Here is a 13,242-nt window from a genome sequence, read left to right as displayed (position 1 = left end):
TTGGGGCGGAGGTTTCATTGTGTCTGTTACACCCCTCCTGGGCAGGAGCTCGAGGCACTGAGGGAGGCGCGGGGCAGGGGCGGGCGAGGGCCCAGATGGCGACGCGCGCGACGTGAGCAAAGACTCCTCAGCAGGCTGATGCACTGGATGAACGTGCGCCTTGATGTGTGGGAAGGGCCCCGCCTGGCCCCAGCCCGGTCCCCGCCCGGCCTGCGGGCTCAGGCCGCCCCGCAGCGCCCCCGCCGCTCGCGCCGCTGCAGCCTCCGAAGGCGCCTCGTCCACGCATCCCGCCAGGGCAGCACGAGGCTCCCGCGGGCGGCGCTGAGCCCGGGGCCCCGGCCCCCGGGGACCCCGACCGCGGCCCCGGGCCCGCCCCCCAGCAGCAGGTAGCGGCGGCCGGGCAGCAAGCGCGGGCAGCCGCAGGCTGCGTCCCGCGCCGGCACCCACAGCGCGCTGCTCCCGCGCCGCGCGCGCTCCTCGCCGCTCCGGAACACGGCAAGCACGGCCACCGGGAAGCGCGTCCAGGAGCCGCGCGCCTCGCCCCGCGCGCCCACTGCCACCTGCACCGCTGCAAGGGGGGCGAGAGGAGGCAGGTTCAGGCGGGGCGGGGCCCGGAGGGGGCGGGCCGCGCAGAGGAGCACCCGGCGGCGGCGCGTGGGAGGGGCGCGGAGGAGGAACCCACAGGGGACACGTAGCATCGCGAGCACACGAAGGCCACGGGGGGCTGACAGGGCGGGGACAGGGACAGCGGAGGACCAGAGGGGTGTGGTATGGCCTTGGGGTCCAGCTAGGGTCAGGGTATCCAGAGGGAAAGTGAGGGCAAGGTGAGGAGGTCGAGGGCAGGAGGCCTCAGGGCAGCCTACCGTAGTCCTTCCTGCAGAACTTCTTCAGGCTGATGCGGTAGCTGCCACGGGCGGGTTTGCAGTGCAAGTCGCAGTCTGGGAGGAGGGCGCAGGAGGAGGTTGGCACAGATCCCCACCTCCTTCCCCCATCCTTTCCTCTTCCCTTCCTTGAACCCATTACCCCCTCCCCCTATGGACATGGTGGTCTGGGACCTCCACTCACCCTGGGGCTCCACAGGGCTGCTCTCCTCAGTGGGTCCAGGGACAGGGGTCTCTGGAGAGGATGGGATAATGGCCTGCGTTTGAGGGGGGCAGGGGACTCTGCAGGGCTCAGGAGACAGTTGAGGGGGGCAGGGGGATGTGCAGGGCTCAGGGAAGAGGTAGGCAGCAGAGAAAGCTGGGGTGACCTCGGCTGAGGTGGTCTAAGCAGGGCGGCGTCACTCACTAACGCAGGGTGCTACTGGAGAGCGGCTCTGCTGGAAGCCAGGGGCACAGCGGTTGCAGGTGAGGCCAGTGACGCCATCCTTGCAGGGACACTGGCCTGTGGTCTGGTTGCAGGTTTTGCCAGCAGCACCAACAGGGTGACAGTCACAGGCTAAGGACAGAAGTGGGATGGTCAGAAGCCCATCTAGGGATGTGGGAAACCAGAGGGTGAGGGTGTATAGGTGGCAGGTGGCTCACCCCTGCAAGCTCGGCGGTCACTCAGGGCACGGCCCAGGTCTCTATAGAAGCCCTCCCGGCAGTAGTGGCAGTGCCGGCCAGCAGTATTGTGCCGGCAGTTGAGGCAGACACCGCCACTGCGGCGGCCAGACAGTCGGTACAGCTCCATGTTGAAGCGGCAGCGGCGGGCATGGCCGTTGCAGGAGCAAGCTGCAGGGAAGGATGGGTCAGGGATAGGCTCGCCTGGTCTAAGATCCCCAGGCGACCCTCCAGGGCCTCACCAAGGCAGGCGTGGGCTTCCCGGGCAGTGGCCCGCTGCCATGGCCTGTCGCAGTAGAAGGGCTTGCAGCGGCTGCAGTCCGGGCCCTCGGTGCCATGCCGGCAGTCGCAGATCAGATGGCCCTGGGGGTCCAGCAGGCACCTGGAGGCATGCCCATTGCACTTACAGCGCCCGCCCACCTGGAGCTCAGTGGCAGAGTAGGAGTAAGGGACCATGGCTGTGGAGTCTCTGGTGTCCCCCAGCATGGTAGGCCTTGTGAGCACTATTTGAATGTCTGTAGCGGTCACCCAGTCTTGGAGCACTGGGCTGCTGTCCAGATCCAGGCCTGGCGGGCTGCCATCCTGCACGCTGAAGGCCAGAAGGCCACCACCGTCAGGCTGGGCCTGGGGCTCAGGGAAGCACAGGGCTTCAGGCCCTGGGCCAGCTGGGCCATCAGCAGGGGCAGGCAGTCGGCTGTAATCCAGGCCACAGCAGGAGGAGAAGAAGCCCAGTGGAGCCCAGCTTCGGCCATGGTCCTGAGACTTGAGCAGGGCCACGGATGTTGGGGGTGGCGAGCAGAAGCGCAAGCTCACGAACACCAGCTCAAAAGCCTTGCCCAGGGGCACTGTGAGGGTCACGTTGAGGGGCACCTGCGTTAGCGAGTCCGAACGCCAGCATAGAGGGCTTGTGGTGCCCCCTGCGGAGGTTAGGAGGCTGGCAGGGTGTGCCCGCCGCGGATCGGAGGCGTCGCAGGCCCGTGTGGCCGGCCGCCCGCACGTGCTGGACGCCTGCACCTCGCGGCCCAAGGCCGCGTTCACCAGGCCGGGCACACAGCCGCGGGGCGCGCCCCCCTCGTCATGGCAGGGGTCGGCGGGCGCCGGTGGCCCCGGGCTCAGGGCGGCCAAAAGTGTGCCCGCGGTCAGCAGCAGCCCCCAGGGCCAGCCGGGCATGGCCGGAGCCGCCGTGGGTCAGCCAGCCAGCCGGGGTCCCACGCCACTGCCCTCGGGAGAGAGAGCCCGCTCCGAGGCTCTGCCTGCTGGTCCTCAATGCCGAGCAACCAGAGCCCCCAGGCGGCCCTAGCCGGGGCCCAGAGGTGGGAGCAGCTGCGGGCACGCCCTGGCCGAGCGGAGCAGCGGGGATGTCGGTGAGTCCTCCCGCTGGGCCTGGAGCAATGACAGGCGTCGCCCCCGCTCTCGGTGCCTCCGCCTGCAGAGGCCCCACCCGCCACCCGCCGCTCGCACTCACCCACCGAGGGCCGGGTAGAGCAGGTCTCCCAGCCTCCCGGGAAGGGCCAAGGGCAGGCGGGGCCTGGGGCGCCCCAGCCGCCGCCTCCTCCCGGCTGCAGCGAGGGCGGGCGAGCTGTGCCAGAAGGGGGTGGGGGGCGCAGCAGGCGCACGCCTGGGCCCAGCCGGGGGCGGGGCTGCTCGGGCCGTGAAGGAGGGAGGGGAAGGGAGGGGAGGGGAGGGGGCCTCGTCGGCAGAGCCGGAATCAGAAGCAGATTCAGACACTGGCTGGGCCAGCGGGGGAGGGGGCTGGGAGGCCCTGGAGTCGGGGGAGGGGCTGGGGAGCCAGGAATGTGCTGGCGGGAGGGGTTGGAGGGGTGGCTCAGCCACGCAGCCCATGGGGGACCACCCAGTCGGCCCCCGGCCTACAGCCAGGCTTTGACTGCTCCTGGGGTTGTGCCACGTGCTGGGCGGGGGTCTGGCTGCCTCCTCCCTCAGGCAGGCTGGGCCCTGCATCTGAAGACTGGGGCCCAGATGCTCCCCCCACCCCCATCCCTACAGGGCACATTCAGGGCAAAGGAGGACAATCCCGGCTGGTGGTTTTGGGGTATCCCCAAGGCAGCAGTCTGCTCTAGTAGAAAGAACCCAGGATTGGGGCCAGGTCTGATTTTGAATCCAAGCTGCTCCAATTTCTAGTTGTGTGGTTTAGATTCCTTAACTTGCCCAAGCCTCAGTTTCCTCATCAGCCAGATGCCTATAATTCAACTTTGCCAAGCTGTTGGGATATCATTAGCTACATAGGTATCGGATGTAGCCAGGGAGCTCACTTGGGTCCCTCCTGCCTCATGTTCAGGAAGGACTGCACCCCAGGACTGGCCTGAGCTCACCTAAGTGATGAAGCTGGCATTCCCCACCGGGATCAGGCCAAACTCTTGTCCCAAACCACCCCTGGGTCTCTGAGTGTCTACTTGCATCACCATGATAGGCATTAAAGCTGGCAGGGAGGAAGCTGGAGCTGTGCATGTATGTGTGTGTGTATGTTGGGGTGGGGGGCAGGTATAGCCCACTAGGTGACAGGGCCTTTTGGGGTTCAGGGCCTTGGTCAGCTGTTGAGGACCTCCTGTGACAGGTAGGGAGTCGGGTTTGATCCATGGGGAGGGCCGAGTCACAGACAGTTCAGTGCTAGAACTCCTGAGTCCCAGCCACATACTAGCAGGTTTGGGCAGGGAAACAGTCCAGCTGGGTAGCCTGAGCACCATCTGGGGGTGAGGCAGCTGCAACTAAGAATGGCCCCAGGCAAGAGGGGCCAGAAGTTGCTCTGGACAGAAAGACCCCTTCCCCATGACGTTTAGGTCCTTGATGGAGGGAGCCAAGTATTTCAGGAAGGGTCAGCCCCATGCAGTGGGGGCAGGGAATACAGGAATACATCCTACCTGGGAGCAGCTCTGAGGCCTGAAGTTTCAGATGGGAGGCTGACCCCAGGCCAGGCCCAGCCCAGCAGCAAGTGGAGGACACCACATGGGTGTCTGTGTAGGCGGGGGCTGGGTCAGAGATAGTGCAGGGATGGACAAGAAGAGGATGGAGAGAAGAATCCTTGTGCTGTTTAGGAGAGGAGGGACAGGAGGGCACTGAAACCTCCCAGGGTATACTGAAGAAGAGGAGGATGCAGGAGGGCTTGACTTTAGAAAAAGAGCAGCGGGAAGACTGGATGGTGGGGGAAGACAGTCACCCTCTGGTCAAGGCCCTTTCCCAGGCCTGAATAGCACACATTCAGCAGGGCGGGTAGGGTGGGTGGGGTGAAGGGACTGATGGGATGACAGGAGACTTTAGAAGGACTGAGACAGGAGGGCCAGAGGGGCTGCTAGCCTCTCCCTTCACCTCTAACAACAACAGGAAGGCCAAGGGTGCCCCATGCCCCAGAAAGCAGGTGCCACAGGGACCTGTCCCTCAACTTCTCGATGAAGAGATTAAGCCCCTTGTAACAAACAGCCATGCATGAGTGAGGGAGCTGACAGGGCACACAGTTCTGCTCTGGGATGGGTGAGGTTCAGAAACAACACTTTTCCAACCATCCTCTTCAAGGTTTTTCTGATCATCAGCCTCAAAACTCGCTGGGATGGGAGGAGCCCTAGTGGGAGAGTGAGGGATGTGATAAATCCTTCTGGGATTGTTAGAAGCAAGGAGGTGGCCACAGTGGGGAGAAATGCACAGGCCCAACACAGTGGTTCCCCAGGGCCTGAGACAAACCTCCAGCAAAACTGTGGCTATCTGGACTTCAGGAGTCCTTCCAGGAAGGAGGAAAGCAGGGAGCAGCTCTCCCTGCCCAGCACTGCAGGTTTTGTGTATGGCCCAGCCTCCTCATGAGTTGGGGTTAGGGTCTGCAAAACATCTGGTGGCTTCTAGTGTGGGTATAAGGTCCCCAGGGCTTAGCCTGCAGTGTTGATCAGGGCCAGCTGGCACTACTAGCTCCCCAGGGAGGAGGCTGCAGGCAGCCCAGCCTCTTCCCTGGAACGGCCCTAGGGTATGCATTCTCTTCTGGTCCCTGGTGCAGCCCTGGCAGATGGTGTGATAGGAGTTATGAGGGGGCCTTCCCCACAGCACCCAACCCAGGATCATTTCTTCTTGTGGACTCAGCCATCTGGCTCCGGCCCCTAAATAGAGCCTCTCACACCTCACAGTTCTCTGCAGGCCCTGCCCACTCTTGGCACCTTAGGAGAGGCTCCACCTCCAGGTCCCCACCTGCAACTCTTCAGGTGGCAGTCCCCCTACCCCCATCCTCGCCCCCATTTGGAGTGATAGTTGCTGGCTTTGGGGCTCAGGGAACCTATCTGGGAGAAAACGAAACGAGGGACCCTGACAGTCTCAAACCTCAGGGGGCTGGGGTCTTTCCCTTAAAAGACCAACTGATCAAATACTCCAGGCCTAGCCCAGGATCCCACTGTTCATCAGACGCAAGCCACCACTTGTTCACATAAAGCACAAACATTTATTGAGTGCCTATTATGCCTCGAGAGGCTTCCACCCCAGCGGGGAAGACACAGCTCGGGAAGGGCGCCTCGTCCCGAGGAAGGTGGCCAAGTCAAGTCCTCGGCCAGCTGCCGCCCCGCACCCTGCACACCCGGCAGGGCCCCTGTGCCGCGCATACTGCCGCCAGCCCCGCTCTGCGCGCCAAGCGAAACGCCGAAAAGCAACACTGTGTGGAGGAGGGGCGCGAGAAGGGGAGAGCCGAGTCTGGGGAGGGGAGGAAAATGACTTGTAGCCCCCTTAAAGGTCAGGCCTCCTAACGGTTCAGAACGATACAGTTTGGGGACAGGGTCTGGGGAGGTTTCCAGGACCCGCGAGCCGCACTGCGCCAGCCGGCTTGGACGAGGTCCGAAGGGAGGAGGCGCCGGCTCGCCGTGACCTCGCAGGGCAGAGGGATTGGCGCGCGGGCTCAGGGCGTCCCCGGCTCCCGCCGCCCCCCGCGCATGGCCCTCCGCCGCCGCCGAGCGCGCCAGCATAGGAAGGCGGCGGCCAGGAGCCCGAGGCCCGCGCCGAGTGCGGCAAGCGACGCGCTCTGGGCCAGGTCCAGGCGGGGTCCGCGCAGCGAGAAGGTGATGGCCGTGGCGGAGGCGCCAGCAAGGAGAGCCACGGCGCCGAACGGCAGGACGCAACGCGGCCACGAGCCCCCCGCGCCGCCGGTGGCCAAGAGCAGCGCGCGTAGGACCCGCGGGGGCTCGGCAGGGGCCGCGGGTGGGGGCTCGTGCGAGCTCATGCCTCCGACGCTGGGGCTGCGCTCGGGGTGGGTGTGGGCGCCCCTGCAGCCCCAGCTTGCCCGCCACGTCAGAGTGGATTGGAAGGTATGCGGTGACGCCAGTGGGAGGAGTTCGCCGCTGTCTCCTGGCATCGCGTGGGCGGGCGCTAATTCAGAGGTGAGGGTCTCCCTTTCCTGCCCTGGGTGCCCTGTGCTGAGGCCTCCTCAGACCTCTCCCCTCGTGCTATCCGCAGCACCTCCCTGCCCTTGAAGGCCCAGGTGCTCACAGCAGACCGCAGGACACCACCAGTGCCCAGGACTGGCCTCAGATGGGTGGGTCATTGAGTCAACAATTTCTGGGCACCCAGCTGGGCCTAGCTAGGGATGGAGGTGGACAGCATCCCTGCCCAATAGGGAAGATGCAAAATAAACCAAGTGAATTAGTGGAGGAAATGACTGTCATGGAGACCACCTGCTGTGGAAACTGATTCTGGGGTGGCTAGTAACACGGTGGTGGTGGGATTTGCCCTGGAGATCAAGGGTTCCTCCAGATCCCCGCAGCTGAGCATAAGCTCTGGAGGCAGCAATGGAGTGGCCAGAAAGAGGTGCTTGTCCACCAGGTAACCTCCCTCTCTTGCTTCCCCTACCCTGGAGTTCCACTCCCCAGAAGCCCCTCAGTGCAATGAATGCCCTGGTTTTTTGTTTCCTACTTTGGTCTGTCATCTGGTCCCCAGCAGCCCAAAAGACCTAGGACTCCATGTCCAAGGTTTCTGGCCTGCTGACTTTTACAAGCAGGGCCTCCTGCAGGATGGGGCCACCCCAAGGCTACTTCAGCATCACCCAGTTCATCCCCCCATATCTCGAACACTTCATCAGGCTCTCATAAGACTGGGCCTTCTCGGGAATGAGCTGCCTCCAGGGCCTGAGTCTCTCAGGGAGGAAGCGGGTGTTACTTGGTCTTGCACATCAATGTTCACACAAAGAGCTAGTGCGCCAGCTCTGCGGGTTGTGCTTGGCCCACACGGGTGCTCAGTAAAGATTCATGTTAGTGACACCAGTGCCTCCCAGCCCCCATCAAGGCCCAGAGCTGTGAAGCATCTAACATCATCTTGATTCATCTTCACCCCAGCCCCAGTGGTAATAACCACTGTCCCAGTATGACAATGGGGACTGAGGCTCAAAATCATTGAGAATTTTGCTGAAAGTCCCACAGCAGCAGACAAGTTATAATGTCAACCCACGATCTGACTTTGACCTCTACACTTTCTTGCCTTCCAGGAAACAATGATTCCTTCAGCAGGGTAGGTGGGAGCCTCAGAGGTAATAATGGAGCAAAGGAGGTGATGGGCCCTTTCCCTGGAGGTGGCTCAGTGTGGAAGGCCCACACCAGCCACTAGCAACGGGCACAGCACAGGAGGTGGTAGTGGGCACGGGCACCAGGAGAGATGGCTGCCCACTATGATAGAGGCTTGTGGCTTTTTTGTGCCCAGTACAAATCTAGGCACTTGTGGGGAGGGGTTTCAGGTGTGCCAGGGCCAGTGCATGAGGTGAGTCCCCAGTGCGGCCCACCTTGAGTGGCCTTGCCCACTCCTTTCACTACAGAAAGAATATGCCTGTTCTTGGTAAATACACTTCATAAATTCTCGGTAAGTAAAAAAAAAAAAAAAGAAAAAAAAAGAAAACAAACACACACCAAGTCCAACCTTGGTATGATTTAAATATATATATACTTCCTAATGTAGTTTTAATGTCACACAAGTGGCTTTTAAGTGCAAAGCAAGAGAAAACAGAGGTAGCTAAGAAAAGCCCGCACGAGCCTCTGTTCTCCTGAGCCTGTGGAAGGCCGAGCCGAGCCCAGCCGAGCCCTGACCAGCAGGTTTAGCAGCTGTGACAAAGGCCCTGTGCCCCTCAGGGAGAGCCAGGCCGTAGTCCCTGCACCCTCAGAAGCCTGCTTTTCCAAGGGGGCACGGACACCTCTGGGCCCCTGGCTCACTACACTAGTGAAAACCCCCTTAATCCCCATTCACTTAACTCTGACTAGGGAAGAGGGGCTCTCCCCGACAGACAGGGTCGGGGGCAGAATCAGCTTGCCTTTGCTGCAGGGCTCTGGGAGCTGAGGGACGGGCCTGGCCGCCTGGCCATGGGAAGGGCTCAGTCGGCAGGCTCATCTTCTCGGAGGATGGTGAGGAAGCGCTCACCCCCCTCGCAGAGCAGGCTGTGCACAGCCCGGCACAGTGCCAGCCAGGGCGGCCCCAGGGGCTCCTGTTCCCTCACCAGGGGGAGGAGTTCAGCCATCAGGACCTGCAGGGTGGTACAGGGCCAAGGTCTCAGGAGGGCCCTGTCTCAACTAGCTCAGGGCCCCCACAGGCAGGCCTGAGGAGTGGGGCAATTCTAAAGCAGGCTTCGACACACCAGGCTCCAGCCCTTCCCTCCTCCCAGAGCACCAGCACCCTCAGCACGTGCACGGGCTCAGAGGCTCCCATCCTTCCCTGGTGGGTCTTGAGGGGAGAAGCACAGATAGACTCTCGAGGCCAAGTCCTCACGAGGCTGCAGACCTGGAGTCCTCACCAGGGCACCCCTAACAAAGTCACCTACTCCCCACGCTGGAAGTACCTTTTCCAGGTGAATCTGCTGGTTCAGCATGGCCACCCGCAGCCTAAGGGCTGCCAGGGTCTGCAGCTCCTGGGTACTGGAGTAGAGAAGCAATGGGGGGCTCCGGATAGTGTCTGCTCCTCCTCCACAGGGTGATGAGGCCCTAGGGAGTCTCCCCTCAGGCCATGGCCCCAGCTGCTGTTCCACCACTGCTGTAAGGACAGAGGGCTAAGGCCTCATGGGGCAGTGGCTAGGCGCCTCCTCCCCACTCACCTTTTATGGGATGCAAAGTTTCCCTTTGCCTCCTGGATGAAGCCCTATTGTCCATAAATAACTATTGTGCAATACCAGGTATCTGCTAGCACCTAAGTCTCACAAGCCTAACTGGCTAAATAAGCAAGTTCTTAGTGTGTTGGGAGAGGGAATGGAGCGGGGGAGCTGTCTTGGCCAGCTCCACAGGACAACCAGTGAGAACTTAGGATGCAGTGGGGTGACATGGGGAAGGGCCTGCCTGCCTCTGCTCCTGGGCTGCTGTTAAAGTCCCAACACTTCCTTGTGGCTAGAGGACTCTGACCCCCCCACCAGATTTCAGCACAGGTGGAGGTGGGGATGGAGTCTCACCTGTACGCAGCTCCTGCAGCCTGTGGAGACACTGCCCCACCAGGGCCTGCAGCCCCTCCAGGGTAAGCAGGCAGCGGTACTCCTGCATCCAGTCCTTGGGGTCTACATGAGTCAGGGAGGGCAGGCCAGGTCCGTGCTGGTCCTGAAGCTCTCCCTGAGCCCAGCCCTCCTCACTTCCACCAGAAACCCAAATCAGGGTCCACTAACCTGCAGTGAGTTCCTTCCCCATTCGAAGTCTTAGAAGCGAGCAGGCCTTCCGCAGGCGCCCTACCTCCGCCTCCACCTCTGCGGGACTGAGCCTAGAGCTGGGCCAGCCTGACTGGACATTGGTCAGGGAAATTCCCCCGTGGCCAGGCCCCTCCCAGCCCTTTCCCCCAAGGATCAGGTCCTAGAGTTGCTCCTCAAACTCACCAGGTTTAGAGCCAGAACCTCTGCTCCCTCCCAACCCTCCACCCACTCTCATCGCAGGCTCCTGCAAGCCCAGCAAGGATACGGTTGTCTGCATTTTCTGGAGGAAATGGTTTTTAGCAGTGGTAGCAGCATCCCCAGAATCACTGGTATGTGTAGAGCTGAGCTGGGCCCACAGGCTGGGATGCACACATGGCAGTGAGGGAACCAAAGAGCATTGTGGTTATTTGAACCAGCTGGGCTGGGCCATGAGAAGTAGGCAAGGGCCAGGGTAGGGGCCCCAGGGAACCAAGGAGACACCATCCATGAAAAGGGGACAGAGCTGCCCCATTCTGGGAAGTACTAGGACAGAATTCAAGGAAGGGGAGAGAGGCCAGCAGTGACTGTAACCAGGATGTATGATAAGGGCTATGGGTGCTGGCTCTGAACCTGGCACAACACAAACACTTGCAGGCACCACCTCATTTAACCCTTACAACACCTCTATAAAGCTCGTACTACTACTGTCACCTCTACAAGGAAGACAAATTGGGACTCAGAAACACTAAGTGCCTTGCTCAAGGTCCCACAGGTTGAGAGAGGCTGAGCTGGGCCCACTGAGTCTAAGATGACTATAGCAGTCCTAAGTAGGCTGACTCTCTTAAGATAGTGTCGCCACCTAGCAAATAAAGCAGAAGAACCTGCTTGAAAAGTCTTACAAGCCTCAGCCTCCCTGCTTTCCACACTCCCCTGGTCTCCCCTCCACTCCCACCTAGCCCCAAGCTCAGCCTCACCGGGAGTTCTGGGAAGCTGCTTTCCTGAAGGCCATGGGCAGCTGCAGCAGGATCCTGTCGGGGAAGCCGGTGCTCAGAGCAGCCTTGCCTCATTCTGGGGATTGCAGGCCCCACTCAGCCCCATCAGGTTTGAGGCTCACCCACCCCCTCAGACAGGGCTTCCAGAGTGACCACGGGAGCCAGTCCACTCCAGGTCTGGCCTGGCAGAGGGAAGAGAAAGCAGAGCCCAGGCCTTCTAGAGCCCATGTGCAACCCCCGGGCTGGGTGGATAAGAGGACAGGGCACTGGGCAGCCACAGAGGAGAGCAGGACAGGCTCCAGCACATCCCACGTGGCACCTCCACAGCCTACCGTTCCATTCTGCCAGTTTCAGGTCATGGGCCTCATGGGGTGGCATCGTGGGGTTCTCCTGGCCCACCTCCAGCTCAATGCCCTTCCCCCCCCATCACCCCAAACCCAGACTCTTACTGCTGCCCAGGATCTGATCAGGTAGAGACAGCGATTCCCCCAGTGAGGGTATGGGAGACCTACCCCTTATCCTTGAGTGTAAAAACTTCTCGGGCCTGAGGAGCAGCCAGTGGGACTATTTGTTGGCTCCTGTGTCTTGGTTCCACCTTGGCAGCTCGGGCCCCTCGCCCCATGCAGGTTGGATCCTCCACTGAGACAAGCCTGCGCTCAGAGAGGTCCTTGGCAGGCACCCTGGTTTGACGGATGCCCCTGGGGTGTTTTGTTTCTGATGCATGGCTGCCAGTCCAGCCTGAGGCCCGGAGTCGGGTGGAGGCTCTGGTGGCAGGGGAAGCGGCAAGGGACTCAGACTTCACACTGGGGTCCTTGTCTCCTCCAGCTTTTGAGATGCCTTTTCGCACCCGTACAGCCTTCTCCAGCACCTGGGTCAGAAGCTCCAGCTCTTTGAGGTCTTGGGGACTGGGTGAGCATGCTGTGAAAGCTAAAAGTCATGTAGCGGTCCCTCACCACTGTTTCCCGCAAAGGGTCCCTCACCACTGCACTCCAAAAGACAGACCAGGGGTGGCACCTGCAGAAGGTGGGTGGCTGAGGTTTACCTGAAGACGGAACCTTTTCATCAGTTTCTGGCCCTGGGGTTGGCTCCGGAACTGGGGTCTCGGCTGGTTCCCTGTGAAGACACAGGGCAGCCGTGGTGGCACGGTCAGGAGGCAGGGCCCAGGCCCAACACCACCCCCCAACCACGACGCCTAGTCTAGGAGCAGTCCCCGGGCCTGCAGGGGAAAGCCGGGTGAACACTGACAACCGGCAACTCGGAAGTGAGCGTTGGGCTCGGCCTCCCGGCCCAGGGGCTCTAATTTGGGTTCTGACGGTCCTAGAGAGGCCTAGTCGTGTGGTTTCGGGGTCCGCATACCAGGCTCTAAGGAGTCGCCGGGAGACTCGCAGGCTCCGTTCCAGCTGCCGCTGTCGCTGGGCGCAGGAATCCAGGGCATCCCGCAGCTCGGCCACCAGCCTGGGAGGGACGCACCCGCAGCTCAGCACCCGACGGGCCTCGGGCCGCGCGCCCTCCCGCCCCGCCCCCGCTCCCTCCTGCGGCGCGGGCCTCACCGGCGCGAGCAGTCCGCGGGCAGCATGAAGACTGTTGCAACTCTTCGCTATTTGCCGCCGCCGGAGAATCCCTCCTCTTCCGGCTAGAAGATCGCCTCCTTCCGCCCGCGCTACCCAATCCCGAGCCGCGAGCTCAAGGCCCGCCCTCTCCGACGACGGTCCAGTGGCAAACCCCGCCCCTCCCCCGGCGGTTGTGAAAGTGAGCCCAGACCCGGGGCAGTGAAGGGAACTCAGGTGAGAACCTCGGATTGCGAGGAGGCTTCTGGTTTAGATAACTGGGTAGATGGTGGCACCTGTAGTCGCTTAACGGCTGGCTTCGTCTTTGTATTGAAGGCAATCAAAAGCAGGGCCCAGCTGCCTTGCTGACCCCGGGCCTCCTAGCACAGGGCAAGGCACGGGAGGAGCCCAATAGATATTTACTGCAGGAACCGTCGCTAGAGGTGAGGATAACGTGTGTTGGAAGCAGGGACAAGGGAGTGTTCACTTTTGGACATGCTAGTGAGGTGATGAGCCATTAGTAGTCACCTAGGCAGAGGGGGATGATGTCCGGCAGACAAGGGTGT

At 61.8% G+C, this 13,242-nt stretch overlaps 2 protein-coding genes across 5 annotated transcripts; both read right to left on the bottom strand.

The window, feature by feature from the left end:
- Nucleotides 1–141: 141 nt before the first annotated feature.
- Nucleotides 142–3,135, bottom strand: NTN3 (netrin 3). Its single transcript, XM_032460220.1, has 6 exons — nucleotides 1,784–3,135; nucleotides 1,524–1,712; nucleotides 1,288–1,437; nucleotides 1,066–1,116; nucleotides 864–938; nucleotides 142–568 (listed from the first exon to the last, which is right to left on the bottom strand). Exons 1-6 carry the CDS (start codon nucleotides 2,709–2,711, stop codon nucleotides 219–221), a joined length of 1,743 nt encoding a protein of 580 aa, XP_032316111.1. The 5' UTR covers nucleotides 2,712–3,135; the 3' UTR covers nucleotides 142–218.
- Nucleotides 3,136–8,421: 5,286 nt separating this feature from the next.
- Nucleotides 8,422–12,774, bottom strand: TEDC2 (tubulin epsilon and delta complex 2). 4 transcript variants are annotated; one of them, XM_032460215.1, is made up of 10 exons: nucleotides 12,680–12,774; nucleotides 12,486–12,584; nucleotides 12,172–12,242; nucleotides 11,642–12,056; nucleotides 11,112–11,165; nucleotides 10,424–10,517; nucleotides 10,138–10,249; nucleotides 9,931–10,032; nucleotides 9,331–9,521; nucleotides 8,422–9,018 (listed from the first exon to the last, which is right to left on the bottom strand). In XM_032460215.1, exons 1-10 carry the CDS (start codon nucleotides 12,703–12,705, stop codon nucleotides 8,869–8,871), a joined length of 1,314 nt encoding a protein of 437 aa, XP_032316106.1. In that variant the 5' UTR covers nucleotides 12,706–12,774; the 3' UTR covers nucleotides 8,422–8,868. The 4 variants fall into 4 exon arrangements, with proteins under 4 accessions (XP_032316106.1, XP_032316108.1, XP_032316109.1 ...); XM_032460217.1 differs by having other exon boundaries at nucleotides 9,331–9,518; XM_032460218.1 differs by having other exon boundaries at nucleotides 11,642–12,047.
- Nucleotides 12,775–13,242: the final 468 nt, after the last annotated feature.

This window comes from Camelus ferus, chromosome 18 (assembly GCF_009834535.1).
Source record: "Camelus ferus isolate YT-003-E chromosome 18, BCGSAC_Cfer_1.0, whole genome shotgun sequence".
Classification (NCBI taxonomy): domain Eukaryota; kingdom Metazoa; phylum Chordata; class Mammalia; order Artiodactyla; family Camelidae; genus Camelus; species Camelus ferus.
Note: the sequence above shows the minus strand (reverse complement) of the source record. Positions and strands in the feature narration are given on the sequence as shown.